Source organism: Orbicella franksi, chromosome 13 (genome assembly GCF_964199315.1).
Source record: "Orbicella franksi chromosome 13, jaOrbFran1.1, whole genome shotgun sequence".
Classification (NCBI taxonomy): domain Eukaryota; kingdom Metazoa; phylum Cnidaria; class Anthozoa; order Scleractinia; family Merulinidae; genus Orbicella; species Orbicella franksi.
In genome coordinates, this window is record NC_138157.1 from 3,408,641 (window position 1) to 3,431,927 (window position 23,287).

The 23,287-nt window shown below is 39.3% G+C and overlaps 6 protein-coding genes across 7 annotated transcripts; 3 read left to right on the forward strand and 3 right to left on the reverse strand.

Moving 5' to 3' along the window:
• The first annotated feature begins 330 nt into the window (after nucleotides 1–330).
• Nucleotides 331–2,047, forward strand: LOC145466400 (uncharacterized). The gene has a single exon (XM_081450113.1). The coding sequence runs from the start codon at nucleotides 867–869 to the stop codon at nucleotides 1,908–1,910; it is 1,044 nt and encodes a 347-aa protein (XP_081306239.1). The 5' UTR covers nucleotides 331–866; the 3' UTR covers nucleotides 1,911–2,047.
• Nucleotides 2,048–2,257: 210 nt separating this feature from the next.
• LOC145464884 (cytosolic iron-sulfur assembly component 2B-like) lies at nucleotides 2,258–10,924 on the forward strand. The gene is made up of 5 exons (XM_081448686.1): nucleotides 2,258–3,490; nucleotides 4,871–5,076; nucleotides 6,066–6,111; nucleotides 6,786–7,680; nucleotides 10,700–10,924. Exons 1-4 carry the CDS (start codon nucleotides 3,370–3,372, stop codon nucleotides 6,881–6,883), a joined length of 471 nt encoding a protein of 156 aa, XP_081304812.1. The 5' UTR covers nucleotides 2,258–3,369; the 3' UTR covers nucleotides 6,884–7,680; nucleotides 10,700–10,924.
• Nucleotides 7,680–10,671, forward strand: LOC145464883 (uncharacterized). Its single transcript, XM_081448685.1, has one exon. It carries the CDS (start codon nucleotides 8,111–8,113, stop codon nucleotides 9,269–9,271), a length of 1,161 nt encoding a protein of 386 aa, XP_081304811.1. The 5' UTR covers nucleotides 7,680–8,110; the 3' UTR covers nucleotides 9,272–10,671.
• Nucleotides 10,925–11,061: 137 nt separating the features above from the next.
• LOC145464882 (ankyrin and armadillo repeat-containing protein-like) lies at nucleotides 11,062–18,185 on the reverse strand. Of its 2 annotated transcripts, XM_081448684.1 has the most exons (3): nucleotides 16,957–18,185; nucleotides 14,378–16,834; nucleotides 11,062–11,927 (listed from the first exon to the last, which is right to left on the reverse strand). In XM_081448684.1, the coding sequence occupies exons 2-3, from the start codon at nucleotides 16,618–16,620 to the stop codon at nucleotides 11,729–11,731; spliced, it is 2,442 nt and encodes an 813-aa protein (XP_081304810.1). In that variant the 5' UTR covers nucleotides 16,621–16,834; nucleotides 16,957–18,185; the 3' UTR covers nucleotides 11,062–11,728. The 2 variants fall into 2 exon arrangements, with proteins under 2 accessions (XP_081304810.1, XP_081304809.1); XM_081448683.1 differs by having other exon boundaries at nucleotides 14,378–18,185.
• Nucleotides 18,186–18,208: 23 nt separating this feature from the next.
• LOC145464885 (uncharacterized) lies at nucleotides 18,209–20,242 on the reverse strand. Its single transcript, XM_081448687.1, has one exon. It carries the CDS (start codon nucleotides 19,890–19,892, stop codon nucleotides 18,732–18,734), a length of 1,161 nt encoding a protein of 386 aa, XP_081304813.1. The 5' UTR covers nucleotides 19,893–20,242; the 3' UTR covers nucleotides 18,209–18,731.
• Nucleotides 20,243–20,964: 722 nt separating this feature from the next.
• On the reverse strand, nucleotides 20,965–22,946 carry LOC145464886 (D(1A) dopamine receptor-like). Its single transcript, XM_081448688.1, has one exon. The coding sequence runs from the start codon at nucleotides 22,367–22,369 to the stop codon at nucleotides 21,380–21,382; it is 990 nt and encodes a 329-aa protein (XP_081304814.1). The 5' UTR covers nucleotides 22,370–22,946; the 3' UTR covers nucleotides 20,965–21,379.
• Nucleotides 22,947–23,287: the final 341 nt, after the last annotated feature.

A 23,287-nucleotide genomic window follows, 5' to 3' on the forward strand; every position in this document is an offset into this window, starting at 1 on the left:
GTGGCAAAAAAACACAGCCAGAAAAACTTCAAAATAAAGTCAACTAAGGATATTTGCGCTTTAATTAAGAAGTTCAAATATCACCTTCAGTAAACTGTTTAAATAACAAGTCATATCTACACAGCAGTCTATAAGCGCGAGGGAAAATTTGCAGTACATCAAAACAACACAACTTATAACCTTTCAACCGAGAGTCAGAGAAGAAATATCGATTGCGTAAACGATGTTTTTGATGAAATTTAGTCTTCCTAAGATTTATCTTGTTTAAGAGATATTTCCAATTGTCTCCGACAAACGTAAGCACTACTATTTAAAAACAAATTGCGATTTAGATCTAGAATTAAGAGGAGGGATACAAGAAGGAACACGATGCAATGCAAAGCGACAATAATCAACAATTCGAGTTTACAATTGGACTTTCTCAGAGTTGATCAGTAAAAGACGCCATTTCCACAAGTGTTTCATCAATTTTGCTCTAATTCTGCGGCTAATGCGGATTTCACTTCTCGTACGTTGGATGTTCGATCAAATAAACCTTCTTGTTTTTCTCTTGCAGTGTACCATTTTAAAGCAAAGTACCAGGGCGAGAACAAACTTCTGATCCCGACAGAAAACCCAGCAACCAGAAAGAAAGCCAGCACTTGAAGGGACTTCAAAGGCAAGAAAGCGTCGTTAGTCAAATTTCCTTAGCACCCCCGGACAAAGAAAAGTTCACAGGCAACGTAATTAATGAAATTTTCTTACAAACAACTACTTTAATTTGCAGAAATTCAGTGAGGTGGTAGTGTAAGCAGTGAGAGGTACAACAGCCCAAGTATCAGCTTCCACGAAAATTAATCTAAAGTATACTTTCAAAAACCAGGAAAATGCGGGATAAAAGCATTTTGCCCCATTTGAGCGAGAGGAGAAATAGTAACAGAAAGTCTTTCATGCCACTCAAAGTACTTGACTCAATCCCAGAAATGGAAGATGGATCTCCCAGTGGAGAAAACAACCCATCTGCATGCGGTGATGCACACTTGAAGGAGCACGATAAAGAGGAATTCAAACACAATGAGCCCGAGAAGAAGTGGAGAAACTTGCCAACTGGTATAAATCTTCCAAAGTTAGACAATACATTCAGTACGACTCCTGATGTTAATCGTGGAATTCGTTCAACTAACTCGAGCAGCTTCTTGAACATTGCAAATATGAGTCTCTCTCCACGTCGAAATAACGACAAATCTAAAAGGGAAAATGAAATCAAATGTGCAAATTATCTTCTCTTTGAGCCAATCATTGCGGACAAAGTATCGGCTGGAATCCACTTATCACGGTACGCTTTCCGGTCATCTCTGGAAAGAGTACCCGAAACTGATGGAGAGAGACTGCTAAGCGCGCAATCAAAGAGGAAATCAAATCGCGAGAAGATGAAGCGGCATTCTACCAAGAAAGAAAAGAATAAACAGGAGCGTAGTCTGAAAAGTGTTGATCTCTTCGACCAGCAACGACAACAGCTAGCTCGTAAGGGCCCGCAGATCAGAGTTTGGTTTTCGTACAAGCAAAACAATAATCGTCCTGATACGCCCGATAGTTTGACGAAGAGATTGGTACACGACTCGCCTGGAAAATCACGACAGGTGGAGCCGAATGAGGAGTTGACGTTTCCGAGAATTATTTTGTACCAGTGGGAAGTCCACGAGGAAAAACCCAAGTTTATCAAAGTTCCCCGCTCTCTCAAACAACAAAAGAAGTTACCCAAGCTACACAGGATCCCTACAGCATCACAGGAAGACCAGCCCAATGAAGACGGCAATAAAGATCATTATGTGAGGTGTGATAGCCCTCTGCCAAAACTTCCACAGGCTCCGCCACCGACTCCACTCTGCCAAAGGCACCCATCTAGTTCCTCAGAGAATGTTCCAAGTTAGAGACGGTGCACGCAAAGTTAAATTGAAAGTTTACAAATGTGTTCTTGACTTTTTAACACAAACGAAATACTAGCAGCCATAAAATGGTATTTATCACCAAATTTGAAAGACAGACGTGGCTTGATCTCTGTTTTTGTTAGAACACTGTATATTTCAGCGGCATTAATCAGCTGTTGATCAACAGTGTCTGAGGAAATCTGGACAATAGTATATGTGTGACTGATAAAGAAATATATTTTTAGTGATTATTGCATATAAATGTGTGTGTGTATGTGTGTGTGTGTGTGTGTGTATAACTATATCACTTTAATGTAAACTTATTTTTCACAAAGGATAACTGCTGCTGGAACTAAAAAGCTGCATTTACTATTCAAGCAGGCTCATTTTAATGATAGCTTAAATTGAATAGGCACTTAGTGGAAAAATAAGCAAATTAAACAAAAGAAAAAGAGAAATCAATAATTTGAAAGCAAGGTCTGTCATATGATATCAGTATTCAAAATTAGTCTCAGCTAACCTAGACCATAGTCAATAAAGGGGAATGGTTATGAAACTCGACAAAGTTCTTTGTTGTATGTTTTTTTTTTTCTCTTTTTGGCCTTGACCATGCCCAAAACACAATAGTTGTTTACTACTGACCGAGGAACTAACCAATCGAAACATTTTGGTTACATAATTTATGCATTCTGTATGGAATGCAAAACAAAAGATTGTGCATGATCATGGACCTTCAAACATAAATCTTGGCATCTTTGTTTGCTCCTTTGATGTTTGCCCGGCTTCGTAACCACTCCCCTCTATTAACTATGCCTAGACCAAGTAGGCCAAGAACTGTATGTATACAGGGATCAACAACATCATTTTACGATTTATAGTTATACTCTGAAAAATATGTGTATACCGTAATAAACCGCTACTCTATCGTGATTAAAAGCAAAGAAACGCTTGATATCTAGTGCCTATTTCGCACCCACAGTTGACAGTATTTACTCATCGTATCGACACCGTATTTATAAACAAAACATAACAAATAGAGGTGGCGCAGAGATCGTCCTTCAAAAACTGTGGGTTTCGCAAAATTTTCGTCGAATTTCACGGGTCTCTTGTCTCGGTTTTTTACGGTTTTTTAGCGGTTATGTGCGTCTCGCAGTTTCGATTTTTTTAAAATCGAAAAAATCAGGCTAGAAACGAAAACCCTTGTATCGCCATCTCGCAAAGTCTCCAATTTACCTCTCATCATTCCTCAAAACAACAAACAACTCGAGAAAGCTACGGTTAAACAGACCAAAATAATTTTACTTACCTCTTGACCTTCTGGCACTGAGCAGACATCTCGTTTTCGCGCCGAGATCACTCGAGAAAACACATGCAATATCAAGCAGGCGTTGCATGAGCATCAGAGGAAAGCTGGAACTAAGGCTAGAATTTCCCATCATTCTAATCGTGATTGAATGGCAAAATGGCGACAACTTTGGAGAATGCAAACCCTACCATTTTCCAACAGAAAAAAGAGCGAGATGTTCTCCCCGAAGAACAGGATGAGGAGGTAGTAGATAAGATCGATGAAAGAGAAGTATTTGATATCCTTTACTAAGCAATTGCTTCAATTTTCAATTTAATGGTTGTCATTTGTCATTTTGTACAAGTCTTGTTTGCGTACAGTAAGCTTACATGTATTTTCATACTGAACCTAGTGGAAACTGTCGTTCAGATTTTTCTCATCTCATTCCTTCCTGGTAGACGAACAACATTCTTTCTATCTCAACCTAACAACTGTCTCGGGACAATACTTTCCCGATTCGTTCCGCGTGCAGAGCGGGTGTGGGAACTGCTGGTGCATTCCAATCGCTATAAATTCTGCATGAGCAGTTGGTGTAGAGATATGTGTCCACTGCATTGCTGAGGTTGATAAGACAGGTGCTGTCTTGATTGTTTGTTTAACTGGCAGATGCAGATATCTGGGAATCAGCATCACTGATTTTGCTGTTTACATGTACATGTGGATGGTACAACAAAAAATGTACTTACGTCTGGCCCCAAATTAAAGAGGGCTATCCTAGTTCTAGGGGTGGAGAATGGTAAATGAGAGACTTTGTGAGAAGGCGAGACTAGCGTTTAAATAAACAAACAAATCAGTACTTTCAGACTTTCTTAGCCTTGCAAAAATACAAGACTGTGAGACAGCTTTGTGGAAAAATTTGACTGTGAGAAGCACAGAACTGCTAAAAAAAAAAAAAAACAAGACTGTGAGACTTGTAAAATTCAATGAAAATTCTGAGACCCATGGTTTTTGAAGGAAAATTCGCCAACCCACTTGTAAGAGGTTAGTCACTTCTCCCTTTTTTCTTGTACAGAATTGTTTTTGACAAACTGAGTCAACAGCTCAGTATTAAGCGGACACAAGTGAGGGTCTGTGGGTGTCTGCTTACTACAGGTTTTGCTGTCCTGTAAAGCACTAAGGAGTGCTGTCCACCCAGTGTGAGCTAGCATTGCTAAATTAAATGATTTACAGACAAGTACATAGTAGTTCCTAAATTTCATTTAGATGTCGCTAAAAAGTCTTTTTATTATCATGGTGCATGCACATTTAATAGCCTTCCAACGAACATAAAGATTTTGCCACCTAAGGAACGTTTCAAGGCTATCTCCGATTTTTTTTCTTAGGTTATTTTTTAGAACATTTTCAATTCGATATCCAATTTTTATGAGAACGCTATTACCTTTTTAAGCTTTTAAATTTTTTCAGCGTATCTTTTAAAGTAGTTAGTTTTTTTATAGATATATATTATTTATACATGCTCTTTTTATTTTACGTTATACAGGGCCCCCGTTGATACCAGTCCTGCGACTGAAGGGGTCACCCTGTTTAAATATCGATTATTATTATTATTATTATTATTATTATTATTATTATTATTATTATTATTATTATTATTATTAGTTTTCTTTAACTGGTGAACATTTGATTCGTTCCATCAATGATCCAGAGCATCCACTCACACTGGAACAGTTGAATGTTGTTGAGCAGTCATTAGTGGAAGTGGATGACACAAACAATTATGTTAAAATCCAGTTCACACCGACAATTCCTCATTGCAGTATGGCAACCCTCATTGGATTAGCAATACGAGTACAGCTTCTAAGGTCACTGCCCGACAGATTCAAGGTATTTTGATTTAATCGCAGTTAATTCTGGTTGTCAGGATTTGTAGTAGTTTTTTACACGTATATACACCGTAATTGAAAAAACGTTATAAACCATGAACGACACAGTGGTTTTCTGGGAAACTTGCAATCTAGTACTAATTTGCCTTTTTGCGCACTGTGTACATCCCATTTAACAAATCAAATGTGGTTTAATGTGGTCTGTACTCTTAGCAATGCCTCATGAGTCCACAACAAATTTTGACCACTGTGATGACGCGTATCATTGTCAATAAGAGTACAGACCACGCTAAACCACATTTCAATTTGTTTTTTACCACAATATCAACATCAAAGAAAATGTTTTTTTCAGAGCACGAGTTGAGAAAGTTATTGGGTGACACATTGACACGAGCAGTGTTGTCTAGACACTCTTATCAACAATCATGGCAAATTAGCCAATCAGATTGCGAGATTAGTAATAATTGTGGTAAAAAAAAAACATTTTACGAGATCAAAATGCAGGTTGTATGACATTATTGCTACCTTAGCTATGGTATTGAAGAAACTGCAGGACTGCTCGCATTTTCTGTAAATGTAAAGTTTCCTTTGTCTTCTAACTTGGAAGGCATGTGCAGTTTCCATGTTTTTCTAAATCACTGTGATCTGTGATCATTTAAATGTCACAAGGAAACAATCTTGTATATTCATGATTATGCACAGGCTTGTTCAGTCTTCCCATAACTCTATGAAGTTGTATCATTTATGCTTTACACTTTTCATCCAACAATGTTTTTCAATCAGGTGTATACCTCCTAAGTTTAATTATCAGGTACTGCTCAGGAGAAATTACACACTCTTCTACTTTTCAACCAGAAATCAGAGAGAATGGTCACTCAAGCCTGGGGTAATACATAAGTTGTACATACAGCTGAAATATATGACTGTTTGTGGATCCCATACTACATGTTCACAATTTTTTTTCTTTTTTTGTTGTTTTGTTTTTCACAGGTTGATATCAGCATAACACCTGGCACGCATGCCTCAGAAGATGCAGGTAATACACATTTCTGTTCTTAGCTCTTTTCTCTCTTTATGTTATCTTCTCTTGTTCACGCAGTGTTGCTGCAAGTCTCCTGTATGGAAAATGAGACTCTTCTTGTCATAATTTAGTGTGAGGGATTTGCAGTATTTCTAGATCTAGTGGTCCACTCAGATTGAGGCTTGGCTGGGGTCTTGTTTGTTTATTTGGATCAATTTAGAGGTAGGCGAGATACCTTGTTCTAATGAATGGGAGGGGAAGATCTACGCTACAAAGTTTTGGATACGACAGATAGAGCAACTACACATGACCTGAAGGTGTCATGTTAAATTTATTTCAGTAAAGAATATTATGGATAGCAATGGTCTGCTTATCAGTGTACTTATTTCACTTCTGCCTCGATTTAACATTTCTTTGTTTTGCAGTGCGTTAGTTTTGTTTTGAATTGAGGTGGTTTTGTGTTGCTGTGTGTTGATGTTACGTTGCCACGTGTTGGCTTTGTGCTAGCTTGAGTTTTAGTTTTTGCTGTGACACCCATGGGAAAATTGAATTATACAAAAACACTTACTTAGAATATTTCTCTTTGTGCAGTAATAGTAATCACAGCATATCATTTTCAAGTATTAGATCTGAAACTTGAACAGATTTCTAGTGATAGTAACAGAATTTCTCATCTGCTTCCTCCACAGTAAACAAACAGTTGGCTGATAAAGAAAGAGTAGCTGCTGCTTTGGAAAACACGCATTTGTTAGAAGTTGTGAACCAGTGCCTTGCAGTACGTCACTAAGGTCGTGAGCCGATCTACAGCATGTTTTAAGATGTCACCTTTACCTAATGTAGGTGTCATTTAAGGTGTAAGGATTTCAAACCACAGTTTGAGGTACTGGTACATGTAACAAGATCAGCTTAAAACACTGCCATCTAATTTTGAAGGATTTTGACAAGCATGGAACATCAAAGGACATCCAAGCAGTACTGTCTGGGAAAATACTGTCATCCCGTTGATGGCGACAATGATAGAACTGAACAAAAATTTATTGGGATTAACAAATTTGCCCTGAAATATATATGATCTACTAAATCAACAGATGAGTGTTGCATTCTTGTCTTCAAGAGACCTGTCAAAGGATTAGTGAGCTGTCAGGGTTACCAGGGCCAGCCACAAAGTAGACAGCACCGTAGACAGATTGAAAAAAAGTTGTTTTTCTCTTATAAAAAATATTATTCAAAGACAATTATGTATTATTTCTGTGGAGGATCCTGATTGTAACAAACAGCACTGTTCAAAATTAATCTCTTTACTAATAAATTATTTGTTAAGTTAACATGCCTGTATCTACAGATCAATTCATCTTTTTTTTTTCTTGTAAGGCACTACATGTAATTACATGTACAATAATTTATGTGTATAAAGATAACAAATGTGCACACCCAATTTGTAATGGGGTTAAATGTAATTTAGACAAAGTTTGAGTGGAGCCAATGCTGGCCTGCGGTCTCCAGGGCAATCATGCTCGGTGGGGTCTCATACAGGTTTTTGCAGGGCTTACGTGTTTTGCTTGCCAGCTGTGTGAGAATGTTACGGTGGCCCATAGGGGCAAAACACAACTCAATTTCTCTTCTGAAAAGCAACAATCTTTTGGAGAACACAACAATCTTTTGGAGAACACAACGATCTTTTGGAGAACACAACAATCTTTTGGAGAACACAACAATCTTTTGGAGAACACAACAATCTTTTAGAGAACACAACAATCTTTTCAAGAACACCACAATCTTTTTCAGAACACAACGAAATTTCCTGATACACAACAATCTTTTTTGAAACACAATAAAATTTTCTGATACACAAACGCAAACTAAAACACAACAAAATTAATTGAAACACAACAAAATTTCAAAGTACTGGTAACTAACCCTGATGCTGAAAGCGACCGGAACCTGAGACTTGCTCTGGTCAACGTCACTGAAAGGTGCCATTTTTGTGCCGTTCATGTGGTGGATTTGATCTGAAATGGCTTCTTCAGGTTCAATAAGCTATAATCCAGAGGAGGAAAGCATAATTTCATATTACTTTTCAAGAGGATATACGTATGAAGTCATCACTGATTTTTTAGCTAAGTTTCATGGCATTACGATGTGTGTACGAACATTGAAAAATAGGTTGAAGCAATTGAACTTAAGGAGAAGATTGCCATCTTTTGATATGGATGTTGTACGGGAACAAATCATGAATGAGCTTAGTAGCCCAGGCTGCCAAGGTGGATATAGAAGTATGTGGCATACCCTACGACTAAAAAATATTCAAGTTCCTAGACATGTTGTAGCTGACCTTACGAGGGAAATGGATCTAGAAGGATGTGAGCAGAGAAGGGCAAAAAGCCTTAAAAGAAGAAGTTACTTCTCATCTGGCCCAAAGTACACATGGCACGTCGACGGATACGACAAATTAAAACCTTATGGATTTCCAATACATGGGTGTATCGATGGCTGGAGCCGAAAAATAATGTGGCTAACAGTCACAAAGTCAAACAACCATCCAGAAATTATTGCCAATTTCTATTTGAACTGTGTGGCAGAGCTAGGAGGCTGTCCAGTGAAACTGAGGACTGACTGTGGAACAGAAAATGGCTTGATGGCAGCGATGCAATGTACATTTCAAGAAGATGCAGAAGCGCACAAGTATGGGTCATCTCCGTCGAACCAAAGGATTGAGGGCTGGTGGGCGTTTTACAGAAGAAACAGGTCTGGTTGGTGGATTAACTTCTTTAAAAGCCTTATGGAACAGGAAATCATTAACCCTGGAGATGAGATTCAAATGGCATGCCTCTGGTTCTGTTTTGCTCAGTTACTTCAAGATGACCTAGACAAAGTTAAACACTGGAACACACATTTAAGAAGGGGCTCTAGGCATGACACTATCAGTGGGAGACCGGATGAACTATTCTTTCTCCCAGAGCTTCATGGAGGAGTAGATGGTCTACTTCACCCGATATTGGATGACGAGATCCAATCTATGAGGGAGAACCTGACCTATGAAGAGGAGGAGAGCATCTACCAAGGGTACTTTGAATATGTACTGGAAAACACCGAGTTGCAGCTGCCCAACAGTATTGAAGAGGGACTCTCTCTGTATAAAGACCTCCTTGAAATTGCTAACATAGATGATGTTTAATGAAGAAGAAAGAGCTGTGCAATATCAGTAGGGGCAGGTTCATACATAAGTGTTCACTTTGATACAGGTCCATTACACCCATGACTGATTTATACCTTGTATTTTCCATTTCAGTACTGTGCAAGTAAAACTTAAAAGGTAGCCATCAGACTCAACGTTAAAATATTTTAATATAATTATTCATCATCAGTGGTTACAAGTACATATCAAAAAGCAGTTGTCTTTTGACAGCAAGTGAAAGTACTCATAGGAACAAAAACGTGATCAGTAAATTTCAACTGGACAATGTCATCAAGATTTAAGTTAATAAACAACTCGGTAATTTGCTTTCTTTCTTTGATTACTAAAGCAATGATATCCACCAATAACGTAAGAACCAAAACAATACCAACACAGGAGCATTCATTACTTATGACCAGGGTTAGAAGGGTTGGCAAAACTCTTACCAGCAGTAATAATTTCTTGGGCACACCAAAAAATACAAACAAACAAATAGACTAACCCCCAACAGGGTTTCTCCCCCTCTCCCCCCCCCCCCCCCAAAAAGGAAAAGAAAACACCCCATAATTTTGCAGACTGCCTGGTCATAACAAATGAAACACCCCTTACTGTGGAATGAATTGCAACAATATCATTGTGTGATGATTTATGAAAATGTCAACAATCTTAATCCTTTGAGCCCCAGAATCCACATACAAACAATCCTTGCTGATCTCCTTACATTTTCTTCTAAATGGCTCTTTTGTTCTTGTCATTTCTGAAAGTACGGTCGTAAGAACTTCGTTTCTTCAAGGCTTCGTCAAGTATTGCCTCGGCTGAGGCATGTTTCATGACTTTTAGGGGAAGGGACTTGCCTCTCACGGGCTTGAAAACGCCGCATGATAGAGAACCAATGCCAATGGTTATAGTTACAAATTCGTCCATCTTCGCTTTCTTGGACTTGGAATTGAAGGTGGTTTGCGTCTCTTTCGACTTTTGGGATAAAAATTTCTTGAAAGAGGACACTTGACTAGCTGAAGACGAAGATGAACTCACACCGCACTTTGGGCAAAACTTGTGATCTGCTCTTCTCCAACCACCACAACTGTGACAAAACATGGCGGGCAACAGGATAGAGGACAAGTGCAAAGGGTCCTTGTGACCAGAGCTAGTCCCAGGTTCCGGTCGCTTTCAGCATCAGGGTTAGTTACCAGTACTTTGAAATTTTGTTGTGTTTAAGTTTGCGTTTGTGTATCAGAAAATTTTACTGTGTTTCGAAAAAGATTGTTGTGTATCAGGAAATTTCGTTGTGTTCTGAAAAAAATTGTGGTGTTCTCGAAAAGATTGTTGTGTTCTCTAAAAGATTGTTGTGTTCTCCAAAAGATTGTTGTGTTTCAGAAGAGAAATTGAGTTGTGTTTTGCCCCTATGGGCCACCGTAGAATGTGCAGTTTGCCTTTGAGTGCCATTTGTGCCTGTGGAGTGCTTTTGCTTCCTTACCTCCCTCCCTTTGGCTGGTGACGGAAAGTACATGGGTTGGTAAGTACCTCCACTGACTCTGTCAGTGTGACAGTGCCTGGTGGTTGCCGCTCTCAGGGTTGCCGTGGATACCTGCATGCTCTGCTCGAGGCTCATATCTCGGCTCCACCATTCCTAAGGCACCTTTCCCAACCTCATCAATTGGCCATGAGTTTAACATTGCAGTAATTATGTAATAATATGAGTTTATGGTCAGTTGAGAAACTGTCAGATGTTGAGAAGTCTCACAGGTAATTAGGTTACCATGCTTTGAGTCATTAATTTCAATGTTTCATCAAGAACTGTGCCGGGTGTTTTCATATTTCATCATTTTTTTTAAAAAAATTAATGTCAAACATCTGTACTTTATAAATAAAGAAACCAAAATCATACACTTGTCATAAAACATGTACAGGTATTAACTATCAGTATTTTCAAGTGTAAATAACTAAAACGATCTCAAATGCACAACAGTACTGTACATAGCTTTCACTTCTTTCATGCTCATACCTATACAAAAACAGTTTACTCCTGTCCTAAAACATGAGAAGATTTTGCTAACCCTTCAGAGTATTTGCAGAATCTACACGACTGCATTTATATACATGTAATTTATAACTAAAAAAATGTAGTTACATGCAGTAACAGGAATTTAAGCACACAACAGACACACACATATACTGGAATAAACATGAACACAATCTACTATGTCACTAACTCGCTCCGATTCGAGCATCATTGTTAAAATTATACACCTTAATGAACTTATTAAATAAAACTACAAAAGAATTCTCTTTCAACATACACTCTAGTATCAAACTCAAAAACACAACCATCGTTCAACTGAATCATCTCAGCACATAACACTTTCCATGGACATAGCAGTAGATAACTGCATGTCAAACCCGTTACATACTGTTTTAAAATTTTTAAGACTTAGACTATCTCTGACTAAATCCAAATTACGCTATTGGAAGTCTAAGAATTGTCCCAGTCCTCATACTTGTTGCTGCAGATATTTTTCGTTCCAGCACTCCATCTGAGGCCATTCCTGCAGGTGATTCATTAGTGCTTGCAACAGTAAATGTCTGTTCTGCATCAAGAGCAAAATGAGCTGTTACCATCTTCTTTCCCACAGACATGAACTGATCAGGTTTTTTCCTACAAAGGGAATGAAATGTAGCACTTTTTTACCAAGTTGATTTGTTAAATTAATACATGTATCTTTATATAAAATTTACAAATGTAACAAAAATTCTAACATGCCTCCAATGCAATGGAGACATAACAAATGGAACTCATAGTGAGTACAAAATTGTACCTGAAAATGCATTCATAGCTCTTTTAGGCGGCTTAGTAGGCACTTAAGCACATCATGCATGACAGCACGCGCTAAGTAACAAAATGAACAATGACAGGGCAGACAGCTATTGCTATAGCTTCGCCTGAATTTAGCGATATTGGACATTCAGTGACCCCTACTTTTCTTTCCAGAAACAGATTTTACTTACAGTTATTTCCACATTGTCCAAACATGAACAAAAAATCAAAGTGGGAAGTTAAAAAAATTAAAGATTTCTGTCCACGTGACATCGAATCCTGCCATCTTGCAGCTACAAGGCACGGGAAACTGTGGTCGCTAAATGCGAACTTGTTCTTTAAGGAACCTCACCAGATGACTAAATTCACTTGATAGGTCCACTTAAACAATATTTTGTAGAGAACATTTCACGTCAAAGATCTAACTGCAATATTTTTGGGCTTACAGACACTGTGGCCTTATTCGCTGGCGAAGTCCGATTTTTTCAGATTTAGGGTGCTCTGGGCATGTTCTCTCCAAAACAAAGTCGGTGACCCCCCATTTTTTTTTTTTTTTTTTACATTTCTGACATAACTAACTCATCATCTAACAGTGGTAAATGTCTCAGAAAAAAATCAATGTTGGACAATTTTTGCACGAATGTCCTTAAAGGGCATTTGACATCCTTCTACGCAAGTACAGCAGTTTGATTTATTATTCAACAGAACAGTTTTCAAAGTTAATATTTGTGAGAAAAATCCTTCTCCATCGACCTTGCGAGGTGTGTAAACATAGTAATATCAATACTGAAGAACTGTTTAGTCATCCATAAAAGATTTAAACAGCATATTCTGTGTTTTGAGTCAAATACCATCGAGAAATAAGATGTCCTGTGGGGGGGCTGGTGAATGGTAAATGCGAGACTTGGCAAGAAGGTGAGAAAAGCGTTTTTCTTTGTGAGCCTGAGACCTTTTGACTTTATCAATTGCGTGACCGAGACTTTAAAGTGTTTTAAATGTGAGTTTGAGAAGTCCAGGTTCTGAGACGTTCAGAGGTCATTTAAGCTTATATAAAAGAAAATATAAACAAATCATTACTTCGCGACTTTCTTAGCCTTAGACTGCAAGACACCTTTGTGAAAAAAATCAAGACTGCAAGATGCACATAACCACCGAAAAAACGAGACTGCGAGACCCGTGAAATTCAGCACAAATTTTGCGAGACCCATGGTTTTTGAAGGACCATTTGCCACCCCTTCTGGGGGGGGGGGGGGTGGTCAAAGCGGCTAGAGACAAAAGCTACTTTCACCCCATAGCCGTTTTGTTTTGAAAGAAAAGATGGGAGGACGAACATCGGAAATTTTGTATAGCTGCAGATGTGCATGCAAGTTGGAAGAGAGTAAAGCATATATGTGCTTGTATTCAACACACACAACATACATGTAAACACAATGAATATTTTTTACAAACAAAATGCCAAAAGCCAGCAGATAAAGAGATTTTCAAAAGGCACATGAAATTCCAAGCTGTGATAGTATTATGATTTCTATTGGTTGAAAAAATTGGTGTCAATCAAGACTGCACATGCACTTTATCATGACAATGGCCCTTTAAGTAATAAGAGAAAACACGTTGGAACAGCATGCAAGAGTGAGAAGACCCAAGCGCATGCCTCACCACTTCACCTTCCTATTATTACTCAAGCACCTGCCATCCAGGATAATTTTTCCTGAGTCAGGGTTTTAAGGTACAATGTAGACAGAGAAGTGACCAATCAAGTGGCCTAATAGTTAGTTCACTGGACTCTAAATTAATAATCCAAGTTTTAGCCTTGACTCTGGTCATTAAGATTTGTTCTTGGGCAAGACACTTGGTTCACTCTCGCAATGTCTCTCACCACCTAAGAGTATAGATAGGTTGCAGCAGATTGTTATCTTGACAAAATCCGTGGGATGTCCTGCGACTGACTTGCATGCAATTAAAAGGGAGTAGCAATAATACTCCTTGTCACATAATACTTTATAGAAAGCAGGATACATGTAAATTCTCAAATGACCCTGCACACACCATTAGCTGGAGCAGACTTTACAATACCAACAGTGATTAACAATAACTTCTCCGTACAATATCAAAACATTGATCAGACGGGTAAGGAGAATACACAAAATCATCAACTATGGAATCATCTCAAACTGGATGCTACCATTGTTAATTACATTTGCATGTACAAGTATGTTGTGTCCACATTAAGCAGAATTGGTAGCAGTTTGACTGCATGCAACATGTACATAAAATACAAACACTTGACTTACATTATTGGAGGGAGGCCAATCCTCTTGCAGTGCTGCCATCTCTCCACAAACTGCGGTGACAGTTTCACTTTTCCTGCGTGAAACTGTATCACTTCATAAAGAAAAGGGTCACGGCGACACACACTGAGAAGCTGTCTCTCGCCTATACTGTCAAAGCTCAGGTATCCAAGGGCAACAGCTGCAGCTGCCTGTACAGTTTCATACTGTGATGTCAAGAACTTTCCTAGCAAGGGAATTGTTCCTATCGAGATGATGGCACCTGGAATCCCAGCTCTTGTATGTGCCAGACCTCCGATAAAATTTGCTGCAGCAGCTTGAATGTCTTCAGTTGTTGAGTCAAGAAGTGAAACTAACAGTTTTATTCCAGTCGCTGATGTTAAGGATTGGTCTTCATCAGGGATGATCCGAGACAAAACAACAACTTGAAATGCAGCATAAGTAGCCTGCTTTTCATTCTTGGATTCCAAAAATGGGACAAAGGCATGGTACCTCACTCCCCCTGACAGAGCAATGTTCCTTTGGTTTGCAACATTGTTGTAAGCAAATACAGCCAGAGCGGCACCAGCAAGCAAGTGCACCTCATCATCTTCATCATAAAGCTGTCGGAGAATGTGTACAAAACTGAAATCCTTGTGATCTAATGTTGCTTTCATGTTAGCACTGTTACTCAAACAAACACAGCCCAGTGTATAAGCTGCCTCTACCTTGATGATGTCTTGCCTTGCTTGTACCATATACCTGATAAGAAATTTTAGACCCCCTTCTTTGGTAACAGCATCCTGATTTTGGACATGTGGCCTGAAACCAAGACAGAGACACAATGCTCGCAATGTCCGTAGCACACTAAGAATGATGTATCCTGGTGTGTTTGATTTCCCCAACAGACGAACCAATGGTGTAACACCATTAGCCTTGGCGATTTCATCTCTTTTGTTCCTCACACCCTCAGCAAGGACTCCTAGAGCCTCTGATCCAATGAAATGCAGACTTTGAGGTAAATTCTCAGAAAGAAATTCAATTAGGAGGTTGACGCCAATTTCAGCACCAATAGATCGCCTCTGAGCATTCTTTTCCCCAGCAATGGCCCAAAGAGCTCCAGCAGTCAGTGTTCTTAAATCAGCTGCTCTGGATCGCTTTAACAGTCTCATCAGCATCATTACACATCCATGTTCCGTCACAGTACTCTGATTGCCTTCATTACCTTCTGCTAATGCTTGAATTCCTTGAACAGCAGCAAACTGACACTCTCTTGATCGTAAACGCATTAGTTCCATTAAAGGTGGTACTCCATTTTCAGCAACAAAGGCATTCTGATTGGCTGTGTGCCCCTTGACAACGGCACCCACTGTCTTAGCCACTGCTGCTAGGACATGCTTGTTTTTAACTCCAGTCAGCAAGCTAACCAGGGACTTCCAAATGTCCTTATTACTTCCAACAGCCGTTTGTATTTCAGAATTTGAGTTGGATAAAACCCTTAGGGTACTCAATGCTGATTCCACAACTTCTTCGTCATCACTGTACCGAAGTAACCGCACTAGGGAATCGATTCCCCCATTACTGACTGTAGCCTCTTTATTCTCCTCACTGTAAGCCAGTGCTTCCAGCAGTCTTGTAGCAGGAAGATACAGAGCTCTCGTGGTTTCTTTAAGTTGCAAGATAATGGGAGGCACCGCTCGATTTTTGCTCAACTGTTCCTTTCCTGCATCATGTCTAACAAGGTTCAACAATACCGAGAGAGCAAAGATCTTAGATTCTTCACTCGACAAGGAGTTTTTCAACAAATTTAAGATCGCCAGAACACCCCCGGCGTTCAAGAACGATTCTAAATGATCACAATTTTCCTCCGTCGTGAGTTCCACGAGAGATTTGGCGCACGATGTCTCGAGATCACTTACCGATAGGCCACGAATTAAATTTTTCCACACCTCGAGGTCAGGGCTATCGAGTTTCAAAAGATACTCCAGAACATTGATGTGATCCTTCAACGCTGCCAATTCTACAGCGCCAAACAATTGCCGATCTTTAGCCTTCAAGTTTGCATGAAACTCTTCTGCGAGAAGTTGTACAGTTTCAAGATGGCCGTTGGTGCACGCCAAGAGAAAGGGAGTTAGCTGCTGTCCGTCTTGAGTTTCAAGCTCTAACTGGTCTTCTCGCGACTTGATGAAGCGACTAACACTCTTATAGTAGCCATTGTAGGCTGCATGGTGAACGTGGGCCCAACCATTCTCGTCAAATTCATCCATGTTCACTCAAACAGTACAGTCGAAACCAAGAAGGAACTAACCGCGCGCGATCTTTCGCTCAAATTTCAAGTTCGGCTCCTGATTTTCTTTGATATATCCCGTGATTGGAAGATGAAAATAAAACTTTCTCGAGTCCATAGTTTTCTTCTCCGTCCAAATTTGATGACGTCCACAAATCTTCCCGATCGAGTTGCTCAGTTGCTAACGAAGGTTGCTACGCACATAAAAAGAACGATCAATCGACAATTTTTACTTCAATGTTCCGAAATGCTTGCTTCAAATCGCAAGGAATTAATTGTTTCTTAACATGAACTCGATTTCTTACTTGCTCTTTACCTTTTGAAACATTTCAAGGCAAAATTACTGCGTAGGATCGGGCGAAAACAGCGTTGAAAAGTTTACACTTCGGTAAATGTTTCCAATCCATGTTAATTAGGAATGAATGGTCCGCGGATGTGATTGGTCGCAGTTATTGATTGTTCTTTTCCGGTACAGTTCTCCAACAGCACAGGTAACCCAAGACAGTTCGGGGGGCCTGATTGTTTGCATTGTGGTCTTCAGTAGGTCTGGTAGGGGGCTATGTGTATCATGAAAGTGCCGTTATAACGCATTTATCAATGAAAATATTGGGAAAATAGAATTAACGATTCTGTACGGTGGCCCATAGGGGCAAAACACAACTCAATTTCTCTTCTGAAACACAACAATCTTTTGGAGAACACAACAATCTTTTGGAGAACACAACAATCTTTTAGAGAACACAACAATCTTTTCGAGAACACCACAATTTTTTTCAGAACACAACGAAATTTCCTGATACACAACAATCTTTTTCGAAACACAGTAAAATTTTCTGATACACAAACGCAAACTAAAACACAACAAAATTAATTGAAACACAACAAAATTTCAAAGTACTGGTAACTAACCCTGATGCTGAAAGCGACCGGAACCTGGGACTAGCTCTGGTCACAAGGACCCTTTGCACTTGTCCTCTATCCTGTTGCCCGCCATGTTTTGTCACAGTTGTGGTGGTTGGAGAAGAGCAGATCACAAGTTTTGCCCAAAGTGCGGTGTAAGTTCATCTTCGTCTTCAGCTAGTCAAGTGTCCTCTTTCAAGAAATTTTTATCCCAAAAGTCGAAAGAGACGCAAACCACCTTCAATTCCAAGTCCAAGAAAGCGAAGATGGACGAATTTGTGACTATAACCATCGGGATTGGTTCTCTATCGTGCGGCGTTTTCAAGCCCGTGAGAGGCAAGTCCCTTCCCCTAAAAGTCATGAAACATGCCTCAGCCGAGGCAATACTTGACGAAGCCTTGAAGAAACGAAGTTCTTACGACCGTACTTTCAGAAATGACAAGAACAAAAGAGCCATTTAGAAGAAAATGTAAGGAGATCAGCAAGGATTGTTTGTATGTGGATTCTGGGGCTCAAAGGATTAAGATTGTTGACATTTTCATAAATCATCACACAATGATATTGTTGCAATTCATTCCACAGTAAGGGGTGTTTCATTTGTTATGACCAGGCAGTCTGCAAAATTATGGGGTGTTTTCTTTTCCTTTTTGGGGGGGGGGGGAGGGAGAGGGGGAGAAACCCTGTTGGGGGTTAGTCTATTTGTTTGTTTGTATTTTTTGGTGTGCCCAAGAAATTATTACTGCTGGTAAGAGTTTTGCCAACCCTTCTAACCCTGGTCATAAGTAATGAATGCTCCTGTGTTGGTATTGTTTTGGTTCTTACGTTATTGGTGGATATCATTGCTTTAGTAATCAAAGAAAGAAAGCAAATTACCGAGTTGTTTATTAACTTAAATCTTGATGACATTGTCCAGTTGAAATTTACTGATCACGTTTTTGTTCCTATGAGTACTTTCACTTGCTGTCAAAAGACAACTGCTTTTTGATATGTACTTGTAACCACTGATGATGAATAATTATATTAAAATATTTTAACGTTGAGTCTGATGGCTACCTTTTAAGTTTTACTTGCACAGTACTGAAATGGAAAATACAAGGTATAAATCAGTCATGGGTGTAATGGACCTGTATCAAAGTGAACACTTATGTATGAACCTGCCCCTACTGATATTGCACAGCTCTTTCTTCTTCATTAAACATCATCTATGTTAGCAATTTCAAGGAGGTCTTTATACAGAGAGAGTCCCTCTTCAATACTGTTGGGCAGCTGCAACTCGGTGTTTTCCAGTACATATTCAAAGTACCCTTGGTAGATGCTCTCCTCCTCTTCATAGGTCAGGTTCTCCCTCATAGATTGGATCTCGTCATCCAATATCGGGTGAAGTAGACCATCTACTCCTCCATGAAGCTCTGGGAGAAAGAATAGTTCATCCGGTCTCCCACTGATAGTGTCATGCCTAGAGCCCCTTCTTAAATGTGTGTTCCAGTGTTTAACTTTGTCTAGGTCATCTTGAAGTAACTGAGCAAAACAGAACCAGAGGCATGCCATTTGAATCTCACCTCCAGGGTTAATGATTTCCTGTTCCATGAGGCTTTTAAAGAAGTTAATCCACCAACCAGACCTGTTTCTTCTGTAAAACGCCCACCAGCCCTCAATCCTTTGGTTCGACGGAGATGACCCATACTTGTGCGCTTCTGCATCTTCTTGAAATGTACATTGCATCGCTGCCATCAAGCCATTTTCTGTTCCACAGTCAGTCCTCAGTTTCACTGGACAGCCTCCTAGCTCTGCCACACAGTTCAAATAGAAATTGGCAATAATTTCTGGATGGTTGTTTGACTTTGTGACTGTTAGCCACATTATTTTTCGGCTCCAGCCATCGATACACCCATGTATTGGAAATCCATAAGGTTTTAATTTGTCGTATCCGTCGACGTGCCATGTGTACTTTGGACCAGATGAGAAGTAACTTCCTCTTTTAAGGCTTTTTGCCCTTCTCTGCTCACATCCTTCTAGATCCATTTCCCTCGTAAGGTCAGCTACAACATGTCTAGGAACTTGAATATTTTTTAGTCGTAGGGTATGCCACATACTTCTATATCCACCTTGGCAGCCTGGTCCACTAAGCTCATTCATGATTTGTTCCCGTACAACATCCATATCAAAAGATGGCAATCTTCTCCTTAAGTTCAATTGCTTCAACCTATTTTTCAATGTTCGTACACACATCGTAATGCCATGAAACTTAGCTAAAAAATCAGTGATGACTTCATACGTATATCCTCTTGAAAAGTAATATGAAATTATGCTTTCCTCCTCTGGATTATAGCTTATTGAACCTGAAGAAGCCATTTCAGATCAAATCCACCACATGAACGGCACAAAAATGGCACCTTTCAGTGACGTTGACCAGAGCAAGTCTCAGGTTCCGGTCGCTTTCAGCATCAGGGTTAGTTACCAGTACTTTGAAATTTTGTTGTGTTTCAATTAATTTTGTTGTGTTTTAGTTTGCGTTTGTGTATCAGAAAATTTTATTGTGTTTCAAAAAAGATTGTTGTGTATCAGGAAATTTCGTTGTGTTCTGAAAAAGATTGTGGTGTTCTTGAAAAGATTGTTGTGTTCTCTAAAAGATTGTTGTGTTCTCCAAAAGATTGTTGTGTTCTCCAAAATATTGTTGTGTTCTCCAAAAGGTTGTTGTGTTCTCCAAAAGATTGTTGCTTTTCAGAAGAGAAATTGAGTTGTGTTTTGCCCCTATGGGCCACCGTAATTCTGGGACTCAACTTACATGGTTTTCATATGGTTGACTGATTGAGCAACCCAGAAAATTTTCTCAGCACTCGTACGGAATATGTGCACTTATACACGTGTTTTTTGAAAGGGAAAATCTCTTGTATGCTTCGATTATATGTGCTCAAACTGTCAGTGCGTCAACTGGGATTGTTTCAATTTCTACTTTCTCAGAACTACAATGCCGGGAACCCTGTCTTGCAACCCTCATTAATGCAACCAGCTAAAGCTCAGTCAGTTCTTTTTGTGAAAACTCCCTTTATTTTATCGCCTTATAATTGCGGCAATCGCTCAACTTTGGGTCCGGGGAAAGCTCGGAATGAAAACACTACTAATAAACCATAACAGTAATTTTACAAATTCAAATTTCTAAGTTTATTATATACAAACAATTACAACTAACTAAAATACAGTAAAAAGCTTTCTTAAAAAATAAAAGTATTCAGCTTAGTTTTAAACAGTCTACTTTTCGCTTTCTTAAATCCTCTGGCACTGAGTTCCGCAACTTCGGCGCGGCAAACGAAAAGACCCTGCCACACCATAACTGTCAGTTTCAATTGTTTGACAGAAAAGAAGGGAGAGATTTCAACTGGTCATGTGAGAAGAATCTTAAAATCGATCTCCTCTGCTCAACTGGGAGCCGGGAAACGTTTCTATCCCCCTAATTAGACGCGCTGCAGTGTATTGCTTGCACTCGAAATGCGCTTGTGTGTGAGATGAGTGACAATGGAAAATAAATGAACATATTTTATTTACACAAGATTATGATTTACAATAACAACAGGCGAATATTCACTGAGGTGCGTCTAAAGATCGCTCTGAGTGGTCTCATAATTATCCAATTATAGTTTCAGGTTGCCTTATTGAATACAAACACATAGACGATCAGCAACATTCAAAAAGAAGTTGCACCTGCACCTAGATTTAAATCCTTTTTAGCTATTTTATCGGTTAACTATTCTCTTGCTTCTTTCATCGTGATAAGCGATCCTTATATCAAATTCCCCTTCAAAAAATTTTAATCCAGATCAAAGTTACTTCGACTACGTTAATTACAAACAAGGCAAAACTCTCACCACTCGCGCCTTTACAGCGCGAAATATTTCACAAAAAGTTCTTCGAAATTCCCCGTTGAAACCCGCGTAAACAAAAACATTGATAGTTGCATTGGTGTAAATCATACAAACAGCTATTTTAGCGACGAGCGGTGGCGCATTTGACACTCCAAACGCGCTCATGAGATCGATTATCGTGATAGGGATGACCAGAATGACAAACAAACCAACTAAGGTTATTACCATCCGTACAATTCGCCTCTGTTTTAAAGCAAATGTTTTGTTTTGCTCTTGAGCATTCGACGGTTGATCACTGCCACCAAAGCTCGAGGCACTTGCAGTCTGTGAATATGCATTTGCCGTTCTCTCTAGCTGCATATGTTGTATGTGTATCACCCTCATCTGTCGGTGACTTACCTTGAGCAGAAAGCAGTTGATTGGTGTGACCAAAACCAATGGCAGCAGACAAAAGCCGATGAGAAAAACAAGGAGATACGCTGTTGATAAGTTTGTGGAAAAGAAGCACAATCCTTGATTCTGACGTAGCAATTCAGCCGGGGCCAAGCCCACGCCCAAAATGGGTAAAATAGCAAATAATGTCATGATTATCCATCCACTTGTGATAAAAATGGCCACAGTTACTGGAGTCATGCGCGCATTGTACGCGAAAGGAAATTTCACCGCTATCAATCTATCGATGCTAATAAAGATAATGTTTATTCTGGACAAACCGTCGAAAAGAATAGTCACTGCTATCACTACACTGCAAGGAACTGATCCTGGTTGAAAACCTTCCACGAGACGCAAAGGCACGGCCAAAGAAACGGTCAGCAAGTCGCACACTGCTAAATCAAGGATGAAATAATTGGGAATATTCCTCAGCCTTCGTTTGTAAAGGATTGCTAGTATGACCAGTGCATTTCCCGCGGTTCCAACTACAGAAACTAGAACCATAAAGGCCGTAGTGAGAGCAGTTTCTACAGACATCGGTGTACAGCCGTCCCTTGAAATTCTCCTGCAAAGTTTGCAGTGATCTGGCCTCAGAACAGCTATACTCTCCACTAACGATGACTCCGTTGGAAAGTTAATAGTCCATTCGTAGCTTTTTCAGAAAACCGTTCGGTCACGGTCGGGTTAATAAAGATTTCCGGCTGTGACGCAGTAAGATCTCTTCGAAATTTATGAACCCCGTAAAGTTTCTTTCTCAAGGAAGGGCGGATGTTTTCTTTTTAAAGCGGCGTCGTTAGGGTATAATTTCTTGCAAATCAATAAAACGCAGGCAGGAACATGTTCGTGAAAAGATGAATATAAATAGTTTGGGAATCACACGACGCTTACAATCAAATTTATCATATCGTCAGAAATTCTGATGACAATGACTTTCCATCTTATTGATTACTTGGAAAATAACATAACAATATCCTGGAATAAATGCGCTCTATGGCATTAAATATTGCAGCAATCCTGTATATTGCAATCAATCTTAATTTCGGGGTTTACATTTAACTTCAGTTTCGGAAAATGACTCATTTTTACATAAATATATTTGAGAAATCGCCCTTTTCCTGTGTGTACGATAACCTAGTGGCAGTTGAAAGTAATTTTCTGTTGGTTTAAGATTCGCCTTATAATTTCTATCATAATCGATTGAGGATGCCTTAAAAACAGCTTAAATTTGTGCATTGAAACAGAAATCGTTTGAACAAAGCCGAGCAAACACTTTTTCACGAACAGGTGAAATCTAGAATAAGGGATTTTAATTGCTCGTCTCAAAATCGATTCAGAATACAATCAAGCTAAACTTAATCTCTTAAGTGTACAAAAGAACATAAGTTGCCGCTCATATATATCAATTTAGAAAGGGATGAAATGGCTCAATTATATGGAAAGGCCGCTCGTTTTAAG

What these genes read in the sequence shown, in the direction of transcription:
- LOC145466400 (XM_081450113.1), top strand. Translation starts at nt 867, where the DNA reads ATGCGGGATAAAAGCATTTTGCCCCATTTGAGCGAGAGGAGAAATAGT.
- LOC145464884 (XM_081448686.1), top strand. Translation starts at nt 3,370, where the DNA reads ATGGCGACAACTTTGGAGAATGCAAACCCTACCATTTTCCAACAGAAA. An exon ending in CGATGAAAGAGAAGTATTTG is followed by an intron (nt 3,491 to 4,870) that starts ATATCCTTTACT and finishes TAACTGGTGAAC; the next exon opens with ATTTGATTCGTTCCATCAAT. An exon ending in CACTGCCCGACAGATTCAAG is followed by an intron (nt 5,077 to 6,065) that starts GTATTTTGATTT and finishes TGTTTTTCACAG; the next exon opens with GTTGATATCAGCATAACACC.
- LOC145464883 (XM_081448685.1), top strand. Translation starts at nt 8,111, where the DNA reads ATGGCTTCTTCAGGTTCAATAAGCTATAATCCAGAGGAGGAAAGCATA.
- LOC145464882 (XM_081448684.1), bottom strand. Translation starts at nt 16,620, where the DNA reads ATGGATGAATTTGACGAGAATGGTTGGGCCCACGTTCACCATGCAGCC. An exon ending in ATTGGCCTCCCTCCAATAAT is followed by an intron (nt 11,928 to 14,377) that starts GTAAGTCAAGTG and finishes TTCCCTTTGTAG; the next exon opens with GAAAAAACCTGATCAGTTCA.
- LOC145464885 (XM_081448687.1), bottom strand. Translation starts at nt 19,892, where the DNA reads ATGGCTTCTTCAGGTTCAATAAGCTATAATCCAGAGGAGGAAAGCATA.
- LOC145464886 (XM_081448688.1), bottom strand. Translation starts at nt 22,369, where the DNA reads ATGTCTGTAGAAACTGCTCTCACTACGGCCTTTATGGTTCTAGTTTCT.